The 27291-nt window shown below is 38.1% G+C and overlaps 1 protein-coding gene across 1 annotated transcript; it reads right to left on the bottom strand.

The window, feature by feature from the left end:
• Positions 1–24656: 24656 nt before the first annotated feature.
• On the bottom strand, positions 24657–26797 carry LOC142627558 (D-galacturonate reductase-like). The gene is made up of 4 exons (XM_075801435.1): positions 26378–26797; positions 25627–25870; positions 25263–25442; positions 24657–24942 (listed from the first exon to the last, which is right to left on the bottom strand). The coding sequence occupies exons 1-4, from the start codon at positions 26692–26694 to the stop codon at positions 24730–24732; spliced, it is 954 nt and encodes a 317-aa protein (XP_075657550.1). The 5' UTR covers positions 26695–26797; the 3' UTR covers positions 24657–24729.
• Positions 26798–27291: the final 494 nt, after the last annotated feature.

Genomic DNA, 27291 nt, shown 5'->3' with positions numbered 1-27291 from the left:
TTTGTTTTGGTAAATATATAATTTAAGGACATTGGTAATTGAAAACAAGCTATTGGCATTAACTCTTGGGGCTATAAATGTGTTGGGCTTTGAGGTTTTGTTTTGGAATGGGTATGGTCCCGATTAATGTTTTCCAAGTGTGTTTGAAGTTGTCGCCAAATTTCCACGACGAAAATCCGGCAACATTTCGCCTTATTTTTGTGGCAGAAATCCGGCAGTACTTTGCCTTAGATGCGTCATAGCACAGGAATGCTATTCTCACTATGCTTTCGACATGAGAATTCGGCAATTGGGATGCCCCATTTTCATGGCAAAAATCTAGTAGAGTTTCGCGTTTTGTGCTCTATGGCACACCAGCAGGGCTTCTTGCCTATGTATATGGTGCATATCGACATGCTCATACTGTGATGAACCAAGCCCTTCAAAGCATCTAGCATTTTGATGTGCATTGCATACACGGGGAAACCATTGTTACTTGGTGACACCGCAATGATCATGCATACAATATAGCATGAGTATGCACCTACAACAATCACCTTGAGCACATACCCGCACTACAAGGTCAAAAGCTTTCATGACCAAAGAGGGTCACTCACGTAGCCACGAGAGTCCATCATACAAAGTGCATAACCACCCACACACACGCAGGCATATATGTATGTATGTATGTGTGTATATATATATATATGTATGTATGTACATGCATCATGCACAATGCAACCACACAAAGCGGGAAAGTAAATCAAACATTGTCAACGTTCCAAGGGTATGGCCCAACAAGGTGAAGGAAATGTAAAGCAGACTTGCCATAGCCAGGGAATGCGGCCCAAGCAAGGAGCAAGAAAATAAAAGGGGATACATGGAGGGGGGCCCTAATACATGCTCTAGAAAAGAGGCTTAGAGAGAGAGAGAGAGAGAGAGAGAGAGAGAGAGAGAGAGAGAGAGAGAGAGAGAAAGGACTATTTTGGAGGGGCTAGGCCCTTAATCTACTGATCATTTCCCTTTGTGGGCTCGCATCCTCTTGCTTGCATCCTTGCCCTTTTTGCTTGTGCCTACTAGGTCACACCTTTGCTCCAAGCATCCTCGCTCCTTGCGTGTACATGCAAAGACAAAAGAAACAAGCCAACAGACAAGTAAAGAAACAAATGGAAGGGAAAGCATGCTAAAGACAAGGTAGGAAAAGATGCCAAACAGGGACAAACAAACATGTTATCGAACAAAAGGTGTCCTAGGAGGACAAATATAAGTTTGGATCGATTGTCCATATTTCCATTGGATTGGAATATGGAGGACACATAGACTTATGCATGAACATGTAGGCAAGCATGCAAAGTTGCAAAGAAAGTTAAACAGGTGGTGCAAAGCAAGCAAGACAAGTATATCATCATCACACGGGGCAGAGAAGGGTGTGTATCAAGCACACCAACAACACAGAGGTGTATCTCACAAGTGGTTACATCCAATTAATTCCTAGGAAGGACAAATGCAACCACACAAGCATAAGCCCACAAAGGGCACACAAAGCATGGCAAAGCTTAGATCTAGAGAGGCTAACATGGAGGTAAAGCATAGAAGCAAGCAAGCAAGCATAGACATGCAAAGGAAATGATCCAAACCCTTTAATATAAGCCTAGGTGTATGAATGTAGGCCTAGACCACAAGATCTAGATCTACACCTTACTGAAAGGGCCAAAACACAAGAAAGAGAGATATCAAGGGACAAAAAGGGCTAAAGTAGCACATGGCATAGCAATTTACATAGATCCAAGCACACAAGCATGATACGGAGCACTTAAACACATAGATCTAAGCACAGGGACATAGATTTAGGCATAAACATGGTAAAGAACACCTAGGCATGTAGATCAAAGAATAAACATTGCAAGGAGCCTAAAATCATGTGGATCTAAGCACAAACATTAAATTTAGATTTATTCTAGCCCAAGAAGGCTAGGCCAAAAACATCAAAGCAATGAATCATGGCATAAGAAACATGCTAGAAAAACTATAAAGACATGCTAGGAAGCAAGAATATGCTAGGAAAAGCAATAAAAGCATTTTATTGAAAGCAAATAGACATGCTATGAACAAAGATAAAGAAAAGGGTGTAAATTGTAGCTAAGAGCTACATCTATACCCTTTAAACCTCAAATCCAAGGTATGAAACCAAGGAGAGGAATATTGGGTGTAAGAACACTACCTTGAAGATTGTAGAGAAAAGATGAGAGTCTAAGGTATTTGAAGGTGTTTAGATGTGTCTGTGAGAGAAATTAAAGAGAGAAGAGAGCGAGAATCTACCTAGAAATTGCCCAAAAGTATTTTTTTTGGGTTGCTAAATGAGGGGTCTAGGGGAATTTATATGGACAAAGTGACCTTTCGACTTCCGGTGCACCTTGTAGGGCTGCCGGCCACCCTATTGACATCAGTAGTTCTAGCCTTTTCCTAGTTTAGCTTCGGACGCATATTTGAAAGCCATCCTAGATTCGGATTGGGCTGATCTTGGTGTCTCTAGAAAGCTTTGGATGTCTTGATTCCATAACACTAAAGAAATTGAAAATTCGACTATTGGATCAAAGTTATGGCCTCAAGAAGCATGCTGATGTGCTTTTTACAGTTTTCCGGATATTTCAACCATTTTAAGTTCGATTTCGACCCATGAATAGTCATTGGAAAGGGAATTTGATAATATTTGCAATTGCATTGGTCCTAACCCATTTTTACAGTCGGATCAAAATTAGGATTTCTAGTGCCCCAAAGAGTTAACCTCGGGTCAAACTTGGTCAAAGTTGATGAAAGCGACCGAATAGCTAGGGTTTTATGTATAAACATGAAAAACATTTTTTTGGGATGATTTTGACTAATTTTGACTTTCAGTCAACTCAGGGTTGACCAGGGGCATTTTGGTCAGTTTGACCTGAAATGGCACTTCATGTGCTCCGATGTCCAAACAGGTTGCGCCACGTCAATCTAGATGCTTCCGTGGCCCTGTGAAGAAAAGATCATAATTTTGGAATTTTCAAGATTTGGCACGCAAATCGAGGGCTAACAAAATTTGGTGTCTACAAATTGGCTAATTTATGTTCGGGCTAAATTAAATCTAAGCACATGAAAAAGGTAGATTAGAGAGCATAAATAGTTTAATTTATGTGCGGGCTGAATTAAACCAAAGCATGTGAAACAAGAAGTTTGATTAACATGAGAAAGGTGATAGATGAATTAAACAAGCCATATCCAAAAATTGATTGTCATAAATGAGGTAATAGATGAATTAAACATGCTATACCAAAATTAACAAGGTGATAGATGAATTAAACATGCTATACCAAAATTAACAAGGTGATAGATGAATTAAACAAGCTACACCATAAGTTAATTATCCTGAAAAGGGTAGTAGATGAGTTAAACAAGCTACACCCAAGAGATTATCATATGCGGTCTAGGCTTCCGGGACTTCTTGAGCATTTCCCTAGTGCTTGTTTGTCATTCCGCCTAGGAGCCTTATGGGGAGATATTTTGCCGAGACAGGGACTTTCCATTTGTCGACCCCAGAGCTGGCATCTTCTCTGTTGAACTGGAGTATAATCCTAGGTATACAGATGGGTGGTGACATTTCACCCTTGGTGTGATCCTAGGTTCCTAAACTTTAACGAAAGTTTATTTTTCATTCCCAAACTTAAAAAAAATTATATTTTCATCTCTAAATTTTGTAAAGAGTTTTTTTCAATAGTTTAAAGACGAAAATAGGGATGAAAAAGGAACATTTTTCAGTAGTTTAGGGATGAAAAAAAAAACTTTTAGTAAAGTTTAAGGACATGTATAAAACATTTTCAATAATTTAGGGATGAAAGATAAAATTTTCGGTAGTTAAGGGATGAAAAATGAACTTTTTAAAGTTTAAAGATGAAAATCAAACTGTTAGTAAAGTTTAGAGACTAAAATAGTATTTTACCCATTAAAAATTAAATAGGACATGTGGCGCAAAATTGAGGATCCAATTAAAATCTAATTGGATTTTCTCTTAACTTTGACTATATATATATATATATAGAGAGAGAGAGAGAGAGAGAGAGAGAGGCTTGAAACAAAATTGGAGATATGCCAATGGACTCTTTAATTTTGTACATTAAAAGAGAAATTATTATAAAATTTAATATAGAATTAAATCTTAATTTTTTGTAAGAATCAATTATTAATGATTATTTAAATTTTCCGCTGTAGCACAATGGTAGATGATAAGTCAATGATTATTTAAATTTAAAAGAATCTCAATTTCCATTTTGATAAATATTGAGTTGGAATGTATTGAGAAACAGCTATTTCAATTTTTTAGTCTTTTCTTTTGTTTGATTTTATATATCAAATAAATGCTTGTTAATTTTGATTTTCATGTATTCATTTAGTTTTCCCTTAAAAAAATGTATTAATTTAGTTTTGAATTTTAATATATTTCTTATTTTGGATAAAATTTATAACTGGATGAAACTAATCAGTCAAAATGAATCCAAATACAATGGATTGGGTTTTCTTGGATTGACGAGTTGGTTATGTTCACTTAAAAAAAAATGATTATGTTGATTTTGGTTTTGGGCTCAACATAAATAACCCAACACGAGGTGACATATATTATACAACTAGCTTCTTTGAATGCACTATGCGTGTACTTAAAGAGACTTTTCTATTCTTTCAAAATGTTAAAAATTTTCATTCATCCAAATTAAGGGTTTGTACATTTGTCAATCACCGAAATAGATAAAAGTGTGATGAGACCTAGTGTGTGGGCCTTTTTTGCAAGTATTAGGCTGGGCCACCTGCTGTAACACTGGGCCCAAAGATTTCTGGGTCAAGGGGTTGGGACCGGTCCAAGAGCAAACTTTCTTGGTCCGGCTTGTGCACAAATAATGCCCCTTGCTGGCTAGACTTTGATCATATGTTTATGGCAGGCAGAGCTGTTATATTAACTACGGCAGACAGATACAATAAGGACTGTAATGGAAATTTCTTTAAGATTCAGATAAAATAAACAGTGGGCTTTGATAAGGAGTGCCCGTTTTACAAAATGACAATAAAATAACAAGTATTGAATGAACAACAGCAAGTTTATTAAAAGAAATAAATGTCAGCCTGCCGCATTAAGTTACTGCCAAGGCTAAGTCAGGAAGGGGAAACCACCTCTTCAATGCGACTAATCTCTTATGAAAGGGGAGATTAGCTGCTTTGAAGGGATGGGCCTAAATGACTTGTATTTTTGCAAGATCCTTTCTCGTCACCAGAGAGCATGGGTTGAAGAGGGAGAGGGAAATTGACCCATTTGGTGCATGCCTACTACTCAGTTTTCTCTCTTCTTTCTTTTTACCCTTCCCCCTATTCCTTAATTCTCTCCTTTCTTTCTTTTCATTTTTTTTTTCTTACTCTCCCTTTCTATTTCTCCCAGATTCTTTCTCTCCTTTCTTCTTGATTTTACTCTCACTGTTTATCTTTTTGTGATTCTAGTGATTATATCCTAAGGGTTGCCATCCCCCCAGCCGTGCATAGTAAGGCTTCTTATATAATGCCAACCGTGCTTTGCTTTTACCATTTTAGCCCTTAACCGTCTTTGTCTGGAGTGGGTGTCATTGTTGACCATCACTGACTAGTCAATCACCCAACCAGTGCCACTTACCTGCACTAGCCACGCCACACCACCTCACCAAACAAATAAGGCTCTTTTGTTTGTTTGCTCGCTGTGGCACTCTTATCTGCCACGGTGTAAGCACTCTCCTTCTCTCCATCCCTCATGGCATGGACCTAGTGGTTTCAACTCAGTTTTGCCTCTTTTGAGTGGTATGTCATCCCAACAGGACATTGCCTCCAAAAGAGCTTGAGCAAGAAACACGAAAATAGGTCTTTTCCCCTCCCTACCGCCAGACCATACCCTTTTACCTTTGACCCATGACCTCACCATTTTCTGTATTGGCTGGGTATAGACAGGTGGTGCCTAGGCCTTGTGCGTGCTTTATCTCCATGCTCGTCCAAGTCCTGCCCATTGCTTATGTGTCTGTCGCAGCCTGAAACTTAATTTGCCCTGTCTGCCGTTCCCCTTTGACTTCTTGTGGCGTGGGCTACTTTCCTTGACTTTGCATTTATGGTTTGCTTCTTTTAGGGGCTGGGCCTTGCCCGTTTGTGGGCTGTTCTTATGCTTCCAGCCCTTGTTATTGGTTTCCTGCCGCGTCATTCTACTATGCCTGCCGTGAGGTTTGCTTGACCCAAGTCTGCTGGGCCTCTCCAGGGTTTTCTATTCCTTCTTTTTCTGAAGACCCAATAAACTCATTGGGCTCTTTACTACTATGTGGGCTCCCTCGTCCTGCCTACCTTCCTTTGGGCATTCTTGGTCTGTTTACTTTCTTGGGGCATCCTTGGCCCTTTTCCAATTCTACGCTTCTCATGGGCTTTTACTAACTCCTTGGGCTTCCTTGGCCCAAGTGCTTCTTACTTCATCCTTGGGGCTCATGGATTTTCCACTGCCCCTTACTTTCTTTACTTACACTGCTTTGGGCCTGCCGTGACAGCCGTGGCCCATTCTTGCTTTTCTACATCCATACAGCCCATGGGTTTGTTATTTCTTTCTTCCGGGCCTTCTTAGGCCCACTTACTTGTTCAGGGTCCATTTGCTTGCTTTATGGACTCATGATCCATTATTCCTACCACTTGGACTTAATGGAATTTTCTATCCTACTCTCTTCTACCCTTGTCTTTGGGCTTTCCTGCCTACTGGGCTTCTAAAAAAATGAGCATTTATGCCTAGTAACAAAAAAAAAAAAAAAAAGAGAAAAAAAAAGAACACTACAAATACAGTGAAGTTGTTATTTCGTGAGTGGGTGTGACTTGTGAGAGTATTCATTTTTTGTGTCTCATTTCAGTTCAATGTATTTTAGTAATTAGCAAATGCATAAAATTCATTTGATAAATGCTTAAACCTAAATTGGGATGAATAAAAAAAATTTTAACACTTAAAAAGCAAAAGCCTTTGAGCACAAGCATAGAGAAAGAGGCTAGTATGGTTTATTTTTTAAAATATTTTGTGGATGTTTTGGTCATTTTAGAGATTTTAAGGTCTTTGTTTCATTGTAGAGATTTGTGGATACTTTTGTCATTTTAGAGGTTTTAGGGGGTGTTGTGGTTATTCTAGCAATTTTAGGGGGGTATTATGGCCATTTTCAATGGATTTAGGGTGTTTTTGGTAATTTTAGAGGTTTCAGGGTATTTTGGTTATTTGGGATATTTTCGAGAGTATTTTGAGGTTTTAGGGGTAATTTGATCATTTTGGGTCTTCCAAGGGTATTTTTTTTGTTCAAGGATAATTTTTTTTAGGTGTTGAGGCTATTTTGAATCAATTTATTATTACAATAATTTTAATTGTTTTTAAGTATGTTTATGAATTTGTAGACGCTTTGGGCCGGGCTTTGTTTCATGGCCCATACAGAATCAATTATGGGAATGTTACATTCTTGGATTATGATGGTAATCTATATATATAATAATAGGTGAAACTGAGAGAAATTCAAATTAAAATTTCAAATTAGAGTTCTAATTTTGTGCCATGTGTACTAAATTATTTACTCTAAAAATTTGTAGACACTCATTTTTTGCAAGCCCAGAAGAGAGGAAGGCCCAAAGTCATGGGCTAAAGAAAGTATTGTGGAAGTACCATTAAGCGAGTGGTAGGAACAACGAATAGTGAGTCTAACAAATAAATAAATGGATCCTGAGGAAGTAGGTGGGCCTAAAAAGGCCCGGAAGAAAGTAACCACGAACCCATGGGTTGTATAGCTGCGGAAAAGTGAGAATGGGCTATAGCTGCTACGGCAGGCCCAAAGTAGTGCAAGTAAAGAAAGTAAGGGACTGTGAAAGACCCATGATCCCCAAAGAAAAAGTGAGAAATGCTTGGGCCGAGGAAGCCCAAGAAGTTAGTAAAAGCCCATAGGAGACGTAGAATTGAAAAAGGGCCGAGGACGCCCAAGAAGTTAGTAAAAGCCCATGGGAGACGTAGAATTGAAAAAGGGCCAAGGATGCCCAAATGGAAGCAGGTGGAGCAATAGGAGCCCGCAAGTAGCAAAAGGGCCCAGTGAGATCATTGGGCCTTCGGAGAAAGAATGAATAGAAAAGGTCCAAAGTGGTCCAGCAGGCTTGGGGTTAAGAAGGCCTCATGGCAAGCATGACAGAATTGTGTGGCAGGAAGCAAGTAACAAGGGTTAGGAATAAAGGCTTGGAATGGCCCACGAATAAGCACGGCCCAGTCCTCAGAAGATGCAAGCCATAAAGGAAAGGTCGGGCGAAATAGCCCACGCCAAAAGAAGCCAAAAATGAGCAGCAGGTTGGGCAGTTTAATGTTCAGACCACGGTAGAAAGATGAGCAGCAAGCAAGATTTGAACAAGGACGGAGGTAAGGCATACGCAAAGCCCAGGCACCACCAGCTTGTACCTAGCTAATACAGGAAATGGTGAGGTCATGGGTTAGAGGTAAGGGTGTATGGTCTGGCAGTGGGGAGGGGGAAAACCCCATTTTGTGTTTCCTGCTCAAGCCCTTTTGGAAACAATGTCCTGCTGGGAAGGCATGCGAACCAAAAGAGGCAAGGTTGAGTGGGAACCATAGGTGCATGCCTTGAGGGGTAAAGGGAAAGGGAGTATTCACTTCGTGGCAGGTTGGAATGTAGAAAGGAGTAAACAAAATAAGAAAGCCTTCTCTGACTGAGGCAGGGTGGCATTGGCTGGGTGACTGACCAGTCAATGATGGTCGGCAAAGGAGCCCATGCCAAACAAGAATGGTTAAGGGCTAAAATGGTAAAAAGCCAAGCATGGCTGGCCCTATATAAGAAGCCCTATAGTGAACGGCTAAGGGGGATGAAAGGGGTAGAGGAGGAACCTCTGTAAAATAGTGGCAAGAATCATAGAAAACAGGGGAATAAGAAAACGCAGAGGAGAAAGGAGAGAAAGGACAAAAAGAAAGAGAGTAAGGAAAAAGAAAACGAAAGAAAAGGAAAAGATTAAAAAAAAGAAATCTCGAAGCAAGAAAGAAACAGAGTGAATGGAGTGATTGTCATGCACCGAATGGATTAATCTCCCTCTCCCCTTCCAACTCATGCTCTCTGATTAACCAAATGAAAATCTCATTCAACCAAAGTCACTTAGGCCCGTTCTTTCAAAGCAGCTAATTTCCCCTCAGAGAAATTAGTTGTGTTGAGGGAGTGGTTCCCTTTCCTGACGCAAGCTCTGTAAAATGGCCCATCACGGTAGGCTAACATTTGTTTCTCTAATACGCACTTGACTCTCCATCTAACATTCATTATTCTGATACTATAGTGTAAAACAGTCACCCTTCATTAAGGCCCACTGACCGTATTGCTTAAATCCCTATTATTTGCTTTTCTTTTCTTTTTTTATCATATCTGCCTATTGTAGCTAACGTGATAGTTCTACCTGCTGTAAAGATCTGATCACCAAAGGGCATTGTTTGTGTATAAGCCAGACTAGGAAGGTTTGTTCCTGGACCGGTCCCAACTCCTCAATCCAGAAGAAAATCTCAGGCCTAGTGTAGCAGCGAGCGGCCCAGCCCGAAAAGGCCCACACATTTAAATTGGCGACTCCACTGGGGAGTTGGGAAGTAGACGGATACAGAGATCCTCGCAAACAAATGCCGCCAAGATCTAGAACAACACGTAATATGAGCGATATCCCCTCGCAGGCTGAGTCAAGGACAGCAATGCCTCACCAGCCCAATTAGGCAGAAAACATCAATGATCAGGGGGCTGAGCCCCAACCGCAGGCAAGGAATCCCGTTGACGGGATCAATGCTTTTGTCGAGGTGTTGCAAGCACTACAACACTCACAGTAGCAAATGATGGAGGAAATACGCCAGTTAAAAATAGAAAAGACTAAGGAAAAAGGAAGCCAGCATGACCCCGAGCATGTGGCTGAAGAGATGCCAGTCAGAGGCGTCCCACAGATAGAAGGACAACGCTATATCACCATGGCTGAGGTGGCAGCCCTTTTAGAACAAGAGAGGGCTAGAGCACCCAAAGAAAGGTTCTATGCACGCAGACCCCCTATCTGTTAAGGGTGCTTAGCAAGCCATATCCGGAAAGATACGAGCCATGTGCCTTTGCACAATATGATGGCAGAAAGGGGAGCGCTGTCGAGCACGTGAGCAAATTTATCGATACTCTAGGCCTGTATGCGGCAGACGAGGACTTGTGTCTGCGTGAGTTTTCAAAATCACTATGCGACCGTGCCTACACTTGGTACATCGATCTGAAGCTAGGATCCATCCCAACATGTGATGATATGGTGGATGTATTTTGTATTAAGTACTTCCACGGAGAGGAAATAGTAACACTTGCCACCTTGCAAGCTACTGAGCAGAGAAACGGAGAAGACTTGATGGAGTACATCAAAAGATTCAGGGACATAGCGCTGGATTGCTATGACCATTGGGAGGAGAAGACATTGGTGGAGATCTGTATGACGAATATGATCAAAGAATACAGTGTTGTTCTGGAAAATTTGGAAATTTCCCAGTTCGCACAGCTATTACAAAAGGTCAGGAAGACCGCCTAATCGGTGAAGCCAAGTTCCGATAAAAGAAGCGCCCCGCAGGCCATGGCGGCATCCACCAATGAAAGGAAGAGGAAAACAGACGGGAAGGAATACGATACCCTTCCGCCAATACCATGCACTCCTAAAGAATTGGACGTTTCGTTAGACAAGTGGATAGCAGATGGAATTTTTAAACCCAATCAAGTTACTAGGGAGCCCACAGAGGAAGAACGAAGGGACCCACGCTTCTGCCGCCTGCACAATTATGTGCAACATCCTACGTTAGAATGTTGGGCACTCCATAGGCTGGTGCATCGAAGGATTAAAGAAGGGACCCTGGAACTAACACAACAAGAAGTTCAGAGAAACCCACTCCCGAACCACAAAGGGAAAGGCATAGCAGCGGTGGTAATCTGTGCGGACCCAGGGGAAGACGAGGAGGAAAACCTAACCCTACCTGCCACAACTATCACCACTTTACAGAGAAGCTCTAAGTTCAAAAATCTGTTCGACCAACTAGGTCTCATAGCGAAGGAGTGAAAGATGGCCACAAAGGCTCTAGTAAGCATTGCTTCCGAGGCAGGAATAAAATGCTTGTTAGCAGAAGGTATAGAAGATAGGGCTCTCCTTCAGGAGTTAACCGAAATCATCTTCAGTAACGGAGATATGGAAGTGGGCTATACTGAGCACAGGAGACCCCTTTACTTGGCTGTGTCTATAAACCAGATCCCCATCAAGAGAGCCTTGGTGTATACAGGCGCCTCGGTGAACCTGGTACCATTGAGCACCATGCAGACAGCAGGAATCTCAGAAAGAAAGATCCTCAGTGGGAGTGTTGAATACACTACCGACCATATCCAACTGTGGCTAAAAGTGGGTCCTATAGCCTCTCTAGCCCAGTTCCACGTAGTAAAGACTGAGATTTCATACCATATGCTCCTGGAGAGGCCATGGCTGCACAAGCACCGGCTGGTACCATCTACTTATCACCAGTGCGTAAAGGGGGGGCTAAATGGCTGCATGATACGTATAGCGGCAAACCCATCACCATTTGAGTAGACAGAGGCTCATTTAGTGGAAACAATGTTTTACGACCAATGGACACCATCTGGGGAAAGCTCAGTATCAAAACCGAGGGGTACTTTTGTCCCTAGGTGGGAAGACATTCGAGATGACCTAGAACCTGATCTAAGGGAGTTATTCTCTCAGAAGAGGAAAAGAAAGGAAGCGCCTGCCACAGAACTTGATGACGCACCACAATGCGTTAGGGTTCGAGGATCCGACGGCAGGATTGTGTATAAATTATGAAGGTGCGTGGGGCTCACGAGTGAGACACAAGTGGGCCCCAGGAGTGAAGAGCAGCGGAAAAGCTTGATATGTTGCGTAGCTCAGGAAGACTCAGAAGAAGGAAATTGTGAAGAAAGAAACGAGGAGGTTGCAGCAGATAAGGATGCACAGGTTACAGCAGAAGAACAGACGGAAGAAGTTGACTTGGGATCTAGTCCGCACGAGCCAAGGCCCATCTTAATCAGTTCAAAGCTGTCAGAAAGAGAAAAGTTAGAGTTCGTACTACTATAAAAAGAATACAAAGACGTTTTTGCATGGAATTATAGTGACATGCCAGGATTGGATCCTGGGTTAGTAGTGCACACATTGAAAGTGGACCGGGAGGCCAGGCTAGTAGCCCAGCCTGCCAGAATTTTCCATACCGAAATAGAGGAACAAATAGTCATGGAAGTACAGAAGTTGTTGGCCGCAGGATTCATCAAACCCATTCAACATCCACGTTGGTTATCCAACATTGTGCTAGTAAAGAAGAAGAATGGGCAGATAAGGTGTTGTGTAGATTTCAGAAATCTTAATAAGGCCTGCCCAAAAGATGAATTCCCACTGCTGAACATGGACCTATTGATAGATTCTGCAGTAGGAAATGTCATGTTCTCCTTTATGGATGGGTTTAGTGGATACAACCAGATCAGGATGGCGCTGCAGGATGCCGAGAAGACTGCCTTCAGAACACCCATAGGCAACTTTTACTATACAATAATGCCGTTTGGGTTGAAGAACACAGGCGCAACTTATCAAAGGTCAATGACGGCCATATTCCATGACATGATGCATCAAGAATTAGAAGATTATGTAGATGACATAGTGGTGAAGTCAAAAAAGCGAGAGGAGCACATTCAAGTGTTGAGAAAGGTGTTGAAAGGTGTAGAACCTTCAAACTTAGAATGAATCCCCTCAAATGCGCATTCGGAGTATCCTCAGGGAAATTCCTGGGTTTTCTGGTCCATACAGAGGAATAGATGTGGACCCAGGCAAGGTTACAGCCATAGCCACAATGAGACCTCCAGCTACAGTAAAGGAGTTGAAAAGTTTCTTGGGGAATGTCTCATACATTCGAAGATTCATCCCTAGGCTAGCATCCATCACCTCTTCCTTCGGGAAATTACTAAAAAAGGGGCAAATCTTTGAATGGGGGGAGGTACAACAGGCAGCCTTTAGCAGGTTGCAGCAGATTATGATAAACCTTCCTACCGTGCAAGCCCCTGTTCGCAAGAAGCCACTATTATTATACTTAGCCACCAACCAATACACTATGAGTGCACTGATTGCTCAGGAAGATGGAGATGGGGTAGAACAGCTAGTGTACTACATCAGCCGGGCTCTAAAAGACGCAGAGTCTCGTTACCCAAGGGCAGAGAGGGCATGTTTGGCAATTGTGTATGCTTCGCAGAGGTTGCTGATGACTAAGGGGTAAAGGGAAGGGAAGTATTCACTCTGTGGCAGGTAGGAATGCCGAAAGGAGTAAACAAAACAAGAAAGCCTTTTCTGACTGAGGCAGGGTGGCATTGGTTGGGTGACTGACTAGTCAGTGACGGTAGGCAAAGGAGCCCATGCTAGACAAGAACTGTTAATGGCTAAAATGGTAAAAAGCCAAGCGTGGCTGGCCCTATATAAGAAGCCTTACAATGAACGGCTAAGGGGGACGAAAGGGGTAGAGGAGGAACCTCTGTAAAATCGTGGCAAGAATCATAGAAAACAGGGGAATAAGAAAACGCATAGGAGAAAGGAGAGAAAGGACAAAAAAGAAAGAGAGTAAGGAAAAAGAAAATGAAAGAAAAGGAAAAGATTAAAAAAAGAAAACAAGATGCAAGAAAGAAATAGAGTGAATGGAGTGATTGGCATGCACCAAATGGATTAATCTCCCTTTCCCCTTCCAACTCATGCTCTCTGATTAACCAAACGAAAATCTCGTTCAACCAAAGTCACATAGGCCCTTTCTTTCAAAGCAGCTAATTTCCCCTCAGAGAAATTAGTCGTGTTGAGGGAGTGGTTCCCTTTCCTGACGCAAGCTTTGTAAAACGGCCCATCGTGGCAGGCTAACATTTGTTTCTCTAATACGCACCTAACCCTCCATCTAACATTCATTATTCTAATACTATAGTGTAAAACGACCACCCTTCATTAAGGTCCACTGACCGTATTGCTTAAATCCCTATTATTTGCTTTTCTTTTTTTATCATATCTGCCTGCTTTATAAAAATGTATAAGTTTACAAAACTACCCTTAAATAAATTTATCAACTTTTTTTAAAAAGAGTTATTCCTAATGAGGGAATTGAAAAGGTGCCCCAATTACATTGATTTTTTCAAATATTTGTTAGTTTTCTCTTTCAATAGTTTTAAAAATAAAGTAGGGGTATAATAGGAACATTAGTAAACTAATAACTTTTATTTTTGGAAATAGGACAATATTTTGGGACATCTCAATTTCTAGTTGACTTTTAAATATGACAGGGTATAATGTAAAATATTTTGCACTTTCATTTTCCCTTCTTTCATTTTAAACCCCTCATTCATTCATTCATTCATGAGAGAGAGAGAGAGACAGAGAGAGAGAGAGAGAGAAGATTGTAGAGCTCCAACCACCCACCTCACTGCTATCTGTGGCCATCATCAGGGACGAAGCTATTGTTGGACCTAGGGGACAGTGCCCCCCCCGCCTAGATTTTTTTTAAAAAAATTTTAGTATATATATATAATATTATTTTTAGCAATCTGTTTAAATAAAATTGCACTTTGCCCCCCTTAATAATATTATTGATATTTTTAAAGGCTATAAAAAAAATTAGCCCAACAACAAAAATTAAGCCCAAACAACCCCCCAAAACGAACACAAGCAAAAAAAATAAGAAAATAAAGCCGATTCTAACTAGATATCTAACTAGCCTAGGAGTAGGAAAAACCCAACTTACCTCACACATATAATAAAAGGGCAAAAAGAAGGGGATTTCTAAGCCATTCAAAAAAAAAGAAAAAAAAAAAAAGGAAAACCTAACTTATGGCTGAACACAGAGAAGTTTAGCAGCCAGCGACTCTACAGGTCTACAGAAGCAAAGGTATCCCTCTCATATTGAATCCTTGTTTGGTTAACCTAGATTTAATCATGTGTTGACACTTGACATTGTTGTGACTTGTGAAGAAAACTTAAAGAGAGCACAGAGCAGGAACAGAGAGACATAGAGAGAGGTAAAAATTTGACCTCATCTTTGTCTTTCTCTCTTTAATATAGCCCAAAATTTATATTGTTTTATAAATAAAAAAGTTGTCATCTCTTGTGACAAACACAACACAACACGTCAACTCCTATTGCCATAGCCCCTGTGATGTTTTGTGATTTTTTTGTAGTTGTCTTTAGTGTTTTTGTCTATTAGTTTAGTGTCTTTTAAAACATTAAAGATATTTTTTTTGGGGGGTAAATAGTTAAAGAGATTCTTTGCAACTTTAAAATTTATTGGTTAGTTGTTGAATGCTTGTGTGCATAGTGCTTGTCTATTGTGTGTAATGATTGTAGACTATTACCATTTAATGACATAATAATTTCAAATTATATTTTATTTGTAGATTATGAAAAAGTCAACTACCATATTTGATTTTTTCAAAAGAAAAGCTTCAAATGATTTAGAAGCTAATACTAGTGGTGCAACATTGCCAACCACTAATGTTAAGGAAAATCCTAATGTCCCAATTGAGGAAAATCTTGACGTCCCAATTGAGGAAAATCTAGATGAACTTTTTGAGGAAAATCTCGATGTCCCTATCGAGGAAAATTCTTAAACAAAATTTCAAAAGTTTGATATGAGTTCGTTGCAATTAGAATTTGATCTTGTATTGCATAGACAAATATATACTTATCATGTTGATCAACGAGATGAGATCCGGCAACGTTACATTAACTTGGGCCCATACCAACCTCATTTAAAAAAAATTAAAAAAAATCTAAGAATGGTCGAAGCTTTCAAGGTTCTTGGTATGAAGATAATCGCATTAAGTCATGGCTTGAATATTCTCCTAAAAAAGATGTCACTTTTTGTCTCCCATGCTTTCTCTTTCATAAGCGAACTGGGCATGATGGACAAAATGCATTCACAGTTAACAAATTTAAGAGTTCGAAGAAAGTTAGAAATGGAGAAAGTTGTCCTTTTAATCTTCATATGTTTTGGAAAATTTAGACCCCGGTTGATACAATTTACAAGTTTTAAACCCAAGTTGTTAATTGGATTTATTATGCATAAAACTTGTTAAAACAAACAAACATCAATATCATGTCAAATATAAATGCAGCGGAAAAATAAATAAGACAAGATATGATGACCTAGGAAAACCAATGAAACCAACCAGTTTTACAGTAAAAAACCTAGAGGGAAACCTTCCTGAAAAGCAATCCACTATAATAAAGAGAAGTTTCAGATTTAGTACAAAACCTTCTACCACTTTAGAACCTCTAAATTCTTTAATATATAAACGCCACCCTTTGATACACGGATCCTAGTACGTGACTAATTTCTTTGCACGAATCCCAGTACATGACTCACTCACCAACTTGAGGAAGAAGAATGTTGGCTACAAAGTTCTTCACTTTATCAACAATGAATATCAAGAAGTACTTGGTTACAAAACCCTAAGGCGCAAATGGTGCAGTAGCTTCTTTTTGAGAGAATAAGGCTTCGGTCACCTTTTGCATATGTTCTCCTTGTTATTCTCTTATGTGATGACCTTTAAAACAAGCCTTATATATGTCTAGGATTGTGAGAAAAGAAACCCTACACAAATACATAAGCATGGGCTGAAAATCAGATTTGGAAATCTGAATTTCCGTAACCTCGATAGATACCTCGATAGATAGTATCTGTCGAGCCTCGTTAAACCTCGATAGATAGCTATCTATTAAGCAGCTATAGAGCTATCTGTCTAGTTTTAGTGAACTTCTTTTCTTCACTTGTTTCTTGATCCAATTTTCATGGCTTTAATACTAGACTTGAACAACATGTTTATTGAAGTATAAAATACATCCTAGATCTACTCAAATACAAGTAAAGTGCGTTTTGTCAAAGGATTAGCCAACTACAAAATATGTCCTTAACAATCTCTCCCTTTGAAAATCCATGACAAAACCACAACAAACAAATGAACATATGAGAGAAGTCATAAATCACTCAACTCATACTTACTTGCTGAATACAATAAAATCTATCTTAACGCAAACTCTTGAAAAACTTTGCAAGAAGAGAATTTATGACAAGTAGACTTTAACAACCTGTATTTCTGAAACGCTTTAAAAAAAAAAAACATCAAGGCATCTTTGTGCGAAACAGAAATAAAAGATTGCATACAAAATAAAGAAACACGTGTATAAAGATAGAAAAGAAACAACACATATAGAGGTAGGTGAAAAGAACATACATCATCATATATATATATATATATATATATATATATATATATATATATATATATATATATATATATCAAAGATAAGCACAATATATGTAAATATGGTCACAAGACCTAAGGTATAAGAAGAAGAAGCGAAAAGAAGCTTCTACAACAACAAAGAGGTAAACACTCCTCCTAACAAGATGAAACACAACTCCCCCTTATAAAGGAATGTATTTCTCCCCCTAACATGTAGAATCTTAAAAAGAAACCACATATTTCCACCATTTCTCGCCCTTTTTGTCATGATTGACAAAGGGTACAAGAAGCTAGAAAGCTTCACCTGAGAAACATAAAGATGATCAAGGGGATACAAAGAATCCATACAAATGCATGAATGTAATGAAACAAGATGCTATGGATGACAAGATCAAAGAAACATGCAAAACATATGAAAAATAATGCATGCAAGAGAATCTTGATGGATCGAGAGGTATCGAGAAGCTATCGAGCATACCTCAATGGATCGAATAGCTATCGAGGGGACATGAACTTTCTCGATTGATCCACTAGCTGTCAAGAGGTGTTGAAATTGCGATAAAAAAATAATTGAAGATCTTGACAGATAAGCTAGGTATCGAGAGGTGTCGAGATGGCTTAAAACCAATTTTTCAAGAAGAGAAAAACACAGATATGAATGCAATCAAACATGCAACTCAACCAAAAATCCAAACAACATTTTAACCTCCCAAAAACATCTCTCAACTAGAAAAATGTCATGTATTTTGATCCAAAACACACACACACACACACACACACACACACTAAACAAGTCTAACAGATTTTATATTTCAAAAACAAGTCATGACAGTTTAGTGAGCATACATTAACGCATGTAAACCTTGTGATGGCCAAATCACATTATACCTACACATGTATCAAGAGTAGCAAAGAATATTGCGTGTTGTGTGAGAAAAACATCTCAAGATTGCACAAATGTCTCTATGTTATGACGATTTGAGATATGAGATATAAGAAAATCACTTTAACTCACACACAATCATAACTGTTTGATGAGGACTATCACCTTCGAGGTACATCCTATAATTCCCACATCTCCTAGAAAACATGCTTGCAATCATGTTTTAAAGCATTTTGTTCTTTTTGCTTTTATTTTCTTTGCATATTTTATTTTATCAAGCAAATCATGCATTGGTATATGAAAGAGAAAAGAAATACCCAATTATATTAAACTTTTTGACATTGCACTTTTGCTATGCCGAAGCATACAGATGTCATTGACATTGCACTTTTTCTATGCTGAAGCATATAGATGTCATTGTCATGATTGGCGGGTAACAGTGGTGAGATGGTTATTTATGCCTTTCTCTTAGGATTTTCTAGTTCTTCCCGTTAGAAAGAGTGATACGAGTGTTAAGTACAAGAGATCACTTAACCTTACTTATCACAAACAAAAAACCACAAAGCTCACTTGCTTAGTTGTGCATAGAGATGCTCATCTAAGCTACAAACGATACAAATTTTAGAAAACTCTGTTTCAATGGCCATTTTAAGGTTCACAAGATCCAATCTACACATACACACATTGTTTTTGTATTTTTTTTTAAAACAAAATAAAATAAAAACTGAACAACCAAACAAAAATAGACAAACAATATGAAAGCATGAAAGAAAGATGCATATGCATGAAAGCATGATAGAAAAATGCAAATGCACGAAAGCATGATTCCAAAAGCAGATAAGAAATCAAGCAAAGAAAGTCTTACTTAAGATAGAAAGAATTAAGGCAGAGGACAAACAGAAAAGACAATTAAGTCTTAGGCTCTTTTCTCACCCACACAGCACGAGTCTTTGGCCGTGAAGATGAAAAGGCACGTGTCCTAGTATGTCTACTAAAGGACATAGAAGAATTAAGATTCTCCTAAAATTGAGTTAAAAAGTTCAATACTTTTAATAACTCTCCAAACAAAAGTATAGGTCCTTGAGAGGAAACCTGTGACCGTTTAGACACTTGCTTTTGAGGATACAACTTAAAGTAATTAGGACGAATGTGTCTAGAAACACCACAATGGTGACAAACATGAGGTCTAATAAAGGATTTAGAATTAGCCAAATCAGTTTTAGATTTCATGCCTTTATTACCTTTCTCTGATTGGGGCACAGAGACAATCCTTGATCCAGAAGCCGTGGAAGAGGAGGGGCCAGAGGAAACACCATATCCTAAGCCAATCTTATCAGAACTAGGCTTTTGAGCACTCAATACCTCATCAAGTTTTGCACTAGACATCCTCTATATTTGAGTTCTAGCTTGACTAAGCTCAACCTCAAGATTCTTGACTTTCTCTTCTAATGAGGTATTCTCCACAACAAGAGTCTCAACTAACCTTGTAGTCTCATCTAGTTTGACTTACAAATCAACTTTTTTAGTTTTTACCTCATTAAGCTTTTTTCTACAAAGATGAAAAGTCTTTTCAGATTTTATGTATTCAGTGCATAGCTTATCATAAGCTTCTTGAAGGGTCAACTTCTTGGGTACTTCTTTATCAAAAGAATCCTCACTATCACTAGTATTCTCCACAATCACCCTATCGGTTGAGGCAGTAAAGGCCATAACGTGATCATATTTATCCATATACTCATCAGAAGAGTCATTCTTAGTGTCACTCCAAGTAGCAACTAACCCTTTATCTTCTAACTTTTTGACCTTTTCCTACATAAGGTAGTTTGGGAACTCTATCCTCATATGACCAAAAGCCTTGCACTCATGACATTGGATGAGGGGCTTCTCATTCTTACCCTTCTTAGAGGATTTAGATTTCCTAGGAGGTTTGCTCTTATCCTTTTTCCTAGACTGAAGAAGCTTGATAATTTCATCAGTTTTGAAAGTTAGATCCTCATCCTCATCATCATCTTCATCTTCATCTTTAGAGACCTCAATCTCTTCTTCTATACCCTTAAGAGCCAAATTTTTACTCTTTCCACCTTTTCCCATTGAGCCTAATCCCATCTCATAGGTTTGAAGGTTACCTATAAGCTCAGTCGAAGGAATTTGATCAATGTCCTTTGCTTCTTCAATGACAATGGTTTTGGCATGGAATCTTTCAGGTAAGGACCTAAGAATTTTCCTAACAATTTTGGATTCTGCCATAAACTCTCCAAGGTTAAAGGCAGAATTTACAATATCCTTGAGTTTAGCATAAAACTCATTAAAAGTCTCATCCTCCTCCATCCTTATTTCTTCAAAGCTACTAGTGAGTGTTTGAAGATTCACAGTCTTTACAGCCATGGTACCTTCATAGGTGGTCTCAAGAATGGTCCATGCTTCCTTGGTAACTTCCGTGGATGATATTTTCTTGAATTCCTCATTGTCACCCCACAAAACAAAGCATTCAAGGCCCTACTGTTGAAATTTACCGCTATGATTGTTGCATCATTCCAATCCATCGGCGATTCCTTTGGCTTAATCCAGCTAACTTCAACAGCTTGCCATACTTGTTCACCTAGAGCCTGCAAGAAAACTTTCATATGAACTTTCTAGTACACATAATTAGTGCCATCAAATAAAGGATGAATCAAAAGAGATTGTCCACGATCCATGACAACAAGGGTCAAGGATCACACTCAAGAAATTAATCCAACCAAAGTGTACCCGCTTTGATACCACTTGTTGGGAAATTTAGACTCCAGTTAATACAATTTACAAGTTTTAAACCAAAGTTGTTAATTAGATTTATTATGCATAAAACTTGTTAAAATAAACAAATATCAATATCATGTTAAATATAAATGCAGCGGAAAAGTAAATAAGACAAGATATGATGACCTAAGAAAACCAATGAAACCAACCAATTTCACAGTAAAAAACTTGAGGGGAAACCTTCCCGAAAAGCAATCCACTATAGTAAAGAGAAGTTTCAGATCTAGTACAAAATTTTTGTCTCTAGACTCTACAATTCTCAAAGATGAACTCACAGTAGAAACCTTCTACCACTTCAGAACCTCTGAACTCTTCAATATATGAACGCCACCCTTTAATGCACGGATCCTAGTACGTGACTAACTCCTTTGCACGAATCTCAGTACGTGACTCACTCACCAACTTAAGGAAAAAGAATGTTGGCGGCAAAGTTCTTCACTTCATCAACAATGAAGATAAAGAAGCACTTAGTTAAAAAATCCTAAGGCACAAACGACACAGTAGCTTCCTTTTGAGAGAATAAGGCTTCGGTCACCTTTTGCATATGTTCTCCTTGTATTCTCTTATATAACGACCTTTAAAATAGGCCTTATATATGTCTAGGGTTTTGAGAAAAAAAACCCTACACAAATACATAAGCACGGGTTGAAATTCGGATCTGAAAATCTGAATTTTCGTAACCTCGATAGATACCTCAATAGATAGTATTTGTCAAGCCTCGTTAAACCTCAATATATAGCTATTTATCGAGCAACTGTCGAGCTATCTGTCCAGCTTTAGTGAACACCTTTTCTTCACTTGTTTCTTGATCCAATCTTCATGGCTTTAATACTAGACTTGAACAACATGTTCTTTGAAGTATAAAACACATCCTAGATCTACCCAAATACAACTAAAGTGTATTTTGTCAAAAGATTAGCCAACTACATAAAATATGTCCTTAACAATACATGGAAAGATCTTAACTCCAGTTGTAGATTTGCCCTTAAAGTGTGTCAAGATTTGATGAACCAATCTTAAAACATAGACAAAGTAGTAGGAAATTTCACTTTAGAAAAAATTGCAAATAATCGATTGCGATTGAAGGCTTCAATTGATGTTGTTCGATATCTTCCCTTGCAAGCCATTTCTTTTAGAGGTCGAGATGAAAGCTCTACTTCAACCAATTGGGGAGACCTTCTTACAACATTGGATTTGATGATGGGCTACAATAATAATGTTGTTGAAATAATGGCAAAAGCTCCAAAAAATGCCATCTACACATCACCTCATATTCAAAAAGAAATTCTACATGTTATTTCAACCAAAGTGAAGAAGGCAATTAGAGAAGAAATTGGTGATGCAAAGTTTTGCATATTGGTTGATGAAGCTCGCGACGAGTCCATGAAAAAGCAAATGGTTGTGGTTTTAAGATAAGTTGATACATATGGCTTTGTGTGATAACGATTTTATGGGATTGTTTATGTTGTTGACACTGTGGCATTGACCCTTAAAAAAGAGATATATTATTTGTTCTCTAATCATTGCTTAGATATCCAAAATATTCGGGGGCAAGGATATAATGGTGCAAGCAACATGTTGGGTGAGTGGAATAGATTACAAGCTTTGATTTTGAATGATTTTCCATATGCTTACTACATTCATTATTTTGCACATCACTTACAATTGGCATTAGTAGGAGCATCAAAAGCAATTGTCCCTCTTAATAGATTTTTCACTAAATTGATTTTGGTTATCAATAATATTCATGCTTCATGCAAACATATTGAGCAATTAAAAATTGTTAGAGCTTCTGACATTGCATATTTGATTGATATTGAAGAGCTTGAGACTGGTCACTTTACATAGACCTAGAGATACTCGTTGGGGTTCGCATTATAAATCAATTTCTATAAAGTTGTTTAGTCCAACATGTGAACTTCTACTGAAATTCATGGATGAAGGAAATTCTTCACAAAAAGTAGAAGCAGAGTCTGCTTATGAGGTATTAATTTCATTTGAATTTGTCTTTATCTTGCATTTTGTTAATGAAACTATGGGGATCATTAATAAACTTTGTCAAACTTTACAAAACCAATTGCAAAACATTTTATATGCTACGCATTTAGTTTCATCCACTAAAAAACTTATCCAACAATTTAGAGATGAGAAATGGGATGACTTACTAGCTATTGTGATATCATTTATAATGTTTGTGGCATAGATGTCCCTAATATGAATGCTCGTTATGTTGCAAGATTTGGTCAAGCTTGTCATCAACAAGAGGACTTTAGAAATGAGCATTATTATAAAGTAGATTTATTAATGTAGGAATAGATTCTCAATTGTAAGAACTAAATCATCGGTTTAGTTAGCATGCCATGGAGTTACTTACGCTTAGCTCAACTCTAGACTCTCGAGAGGCATATGAATCTTTTCGAGTTAGTGATATTTGTTCATTGGTAGATGATGAAAAGAATGATTTGAAAAAAGAACTTGATCTTTATAAGTATGATGTAGTTTAGCATTCAGGATTCAAGAATTTGAAAAATATTTCTGAATTGTGCCAATGGACAATGAGAACTAGAAAAGCAGAATACTATCCGCTTATTTGTAGAGTGGTCAAGCTTGTGCTTATTCTTCTCATTTCTACTGCAACTATAAAGCGAGCATGTTCAGCTATGAATATCATCAAAATTGACCTTCACAACAAAGTGGAAGATGAGTTTTTGTCAAACGCTATGATGTTATTCATTTAAAGGGACATTGTTGCAATAATTAGTACGGATTCAATTATAGATGATTTCGAAGATTTAAAAAGACGACGAGTTCCATTTTCATAAATAATTACATTGTAATATCTTAAAAAATAATAATTTTGTGTATTTTTCTTTGTTGATGGTTTATTAAATGAATGTTTATTTGAAATTTGAAATTTTTTTTGTTTGTTTATACTTCTGCCCCCCTAACTGTAAGTCCTGGCTTCGTCCCTGGCCATTGTCCTTATTATCAATCAAGGCAAGGTCTCTTTCTCCCTTTTCTTCCTCTCTTTCTCTCTCTTGCCCTCGGAACGATCTACCCTCTCTCTCTCTCTCTTTGTAGATCTGCCACACCCTCTCTCCTAGCCAATCCAACCCCTCTCATGAACCAATCAACATCAATCAATAATTGGCGACAATGGTTAGGTCCAATTTAGGTTTTGGCAGAGTTTTGGTTAGGTGGTTGGCTGGGTTTAGATCAGTGTGGATGGGTGGTTAGCATGAGGCTTTTAGTTTTTGTGTGGTGGTCGTTGGGTTTTTGTGGGGCGGTTGTCAGATTATATAACTATTTTCTGGCAAAAATTTTACGTGCAAGACAAATACCGGAAACCATTGTCTAACATATTTTATAGAACACAATTGAACACTTGAAAATATTTTATACCCAAAAAACATTTTATGCCAAATCAAACACAGCCTTAATGTTTTTTTTTTTGAGAAGGAGGCACAGCCTTAATCTAAGGCTTGGAAACCAATGACTAATACACGGTAGATCCTAGAGTCCCATATCATTCGAATTTAAGTAGCTTGTGACAAGAACATTATTGGAATTTGAGTGATAATAGGAATACTATAAGTTTTATTATATAAATAAATCTTACAAACTTATGTGTCACTAATTATTAATATATATATATATATATATATATATATATATATATATATATATATATATTATTGAAGCATCACCAATAAGATTATAGCATCATGTCTCTGCATCAAGCTCCAGCATAAGGTCATGGGGTCCCAAAATAGAGGCAAACGTTACTCCCTTGTGCTGAGGAAGCTGATTGATCTTGCTTGACTCTTCCTCAGTCAAGGACCAATCAAAGATCTGAAGGTTCTCAGTCATCCTTTTCTTGTTAAAGCTCTTTGGAACCAAACTCACCCCCTGCTCGTACACCCATCTCAAAGAAATCTGCAGAGCATGCACTAATAATCAAGTAATCTGAGTAATTGTTGTGCCCCACCTAAGCTTTGAAGTTTGAAACTTAGCGATATTGCCTAATTTTCTCATAAAGGAGAACCTGAGTTCAAATATCTTGTTCTTCCACTTCTCAATCTATTGTTTTTAAAAATATGTTTTGACTAGCTTAATATGAAAAGTATTTCTTTAATGTTGCAGTAGAAATCTTTTTTCCCACTTTTATCATGGGTCATAAAAAATAAAACAAGTTTTCTAATGGTGTTAGATAAATGTAAAACATCAAAATTTCCAGGGAAAAACAAAGTGTATACCTGGGCTGTAGTTTTTCCATGAGCCTTAGCAATCTCTTCCAGGACATCACACTCTACAATCCTATTGTCTCCCCATTTAGTCCCATTTGCACCCAATGGAGAGTAAGCGGTAATATGAATATCCTTTGCCTTACAGAACTCTTTCAATTTCTTCTGCTGCCAAAGTGGGTTCATCTCCACCTATAAAAAGAAGTCATGTAAGCCACCAGAATTGGAATTCTCAGTTTATTTTTTGATGAAGTGGAACCTCGTCAAGGCAGAACCCTTTAGATCCATCCTTGTCGAGTAAACCATAGCAAGTTGGAATTCTCATTATGATTCAAGTGACAAGAAATTTGACACATTTGTTACAAGTTTTACTCACTTGATTGAGAGCCGGAGGAATTTTAGCGACTGAAAGAAGCTCCTCCAGCTTCTTACAAGAGAAATTGCTGACACCAATGGCCTTAGTGAGGCCAAGATTCTTACATTCCTCCATGCCTTCCCAGACAGACTTGATATCTAAGGGAAATGCTTGTTCCTTTGCAATGGGCATTTGACGTACGTCTTGGCTCAATTTTAAGGGCCAATGTATTATATACATATCCAGGTAGTCCAACTTAAGGTTGCTGTATGTAAGAGTATTAGCATACCAGTTCTTAAAATTGTCATTTTACCCTCAAAAAATTATTTTGTCTATTTTATCAAACCATTTCATAACTCACCTATCATCCATTTTTTATTTTAACATAAAACTCATTAAATTAAAATAAACTACCCAATCAAATAAAATTATTGCTTCTATAATTGATGAATTAATATTGTAAAAAATAACGAAATATCACGAAATTGATGAATTAAAATTATTTTTAAAGCAAACTTTCCTAAGTCCTAAGTAAACATGACGAGTCAACCCAGTCAAGCCATGGTTTAATAGTTTAGGATCTCAATTTTTGTGGCCAATATTTGCTCAAACAATACCCCGAAAGAAAAATTATCCTAGTACTATATTTGATATATATAGAAAAACAGATTAAAAAAATACAGAAAGAAAGGAGAGAAAGACTAATACTTTTCTAATCATGTATTCCTTTTATAGTACTTTCTCTAGACATCAATTAAAGAAAAAGGGATACCTTAAACTCATCTTGATTGCTGGCACCACAAGATCTCTCCCAGCAAAGCTAGCCCATAGCTTGGAAGTGATGAAGAGCTCGTCCCTAGACGTAATAAGACCCAGACTTAGAGCTTGGGCTATTGCTTCTCCTAGAGGCTTCTCAGACCCGTATGCATAGGCTGTGTCAAAGTGGCGATAGCCTGCTTTGATTGCTTCTATGATTGCTGCTTTTGCTGTTTCAGGATCTACAGGAGGGTACGATGATGTTCCCATGCCTATAACAGGCATTTTAAGATCACAAGAGGAGCTTAGACTTACCTCAGGAACCAGAGTCATTTTCCTAACTCCCAACTACTTTCTCGCGTTGTAATTTTTTTTATGAACACTTTCTCGCGTTGTAATTTGTATACCAATCCTTCCTCCTATATATAGAGAACAACAGTGCTGTTACATACTAAATTTTCCCTCTACGTGTGTGTCTACTATATCAACAGTGCTGTTATATATATACTCCTATTTAAATGGTTTCTTTTATTTGGATTTTTCATTTTTCATAGTTTTAAAATGCCTCTATATCTTTATATTTAAGTAGAGATAAAACTAAAGGACAATCTGGCAAAAATACAATTCTAGCTCTTACTAAAACATTGCTTAAAAAATAAGATCACTCTTCTGTTGGTTTTCAAATTGTTTTATCCACTTATACATTAGCTTTTCAAAATAAAAAATATATATATAAAATAAAAACGCGGGTATTTTTTTGCTCTGAAAAAAAAAGGTCTCATCACACGCGTGAAGCGCGTGTGATGAAACTAGTATATATATGCTACTATTTAACGGGTTTTTCCTGTTTGGACCAAATTTTTCTTTTCTTTTGTTCCAAAATACCCATACACCTCTAGGTTTAAGTAGAGACAAAACTAAAAGGTAGTC

The sequence above is a fragment of the Castanea sativa genome, chromosome 3 (assembly GCF_040712315.1).
Source record: "Castanea sativa cultivar Marrone di Chiusa Pesio chromosome 3, ASM4071231v1".
Classification (NCBI taxonomy): Eukaryota; Viridiplantae; Streptophyta; class Magnoliopsida; order Fagales; family Fagaceae; genus Castanea; species Castanea sativa.
The sequence above is the reverse complement of the archived record's forward strand: the minus strand, read 5'-3'. Positions and strand labels throughout refer to the sequence as shown.

What these genes read in the sequence shown, in the direction of transcription:
- LOC142627558 (XM_075801435.1), bottom strand. Translation starts at nt 26,694, where the DNA reads ATGACTCTGGTTCCTGAGGTAAGTCTAAGCTCCTCTTGTGATCTTAAA. An exon ending in GCAATCAAGATGAGTTTAAG is followed by an intron (nt 25,871 to 26,377) that starts GTATCCCTTTTT and finishes TCTTACATACAG; the next exon opens with CAACCTTAAGTTGGACTACC. An exon ending in TTCCTCCGGCTCTCAATCAA is followed by an intron (nt 25,443 to 25,626) that starts GTGAGTAAAACT and finishes TTCTTTTTATAG; the next exon opens with GTGGAGATGAACCCACTTTG.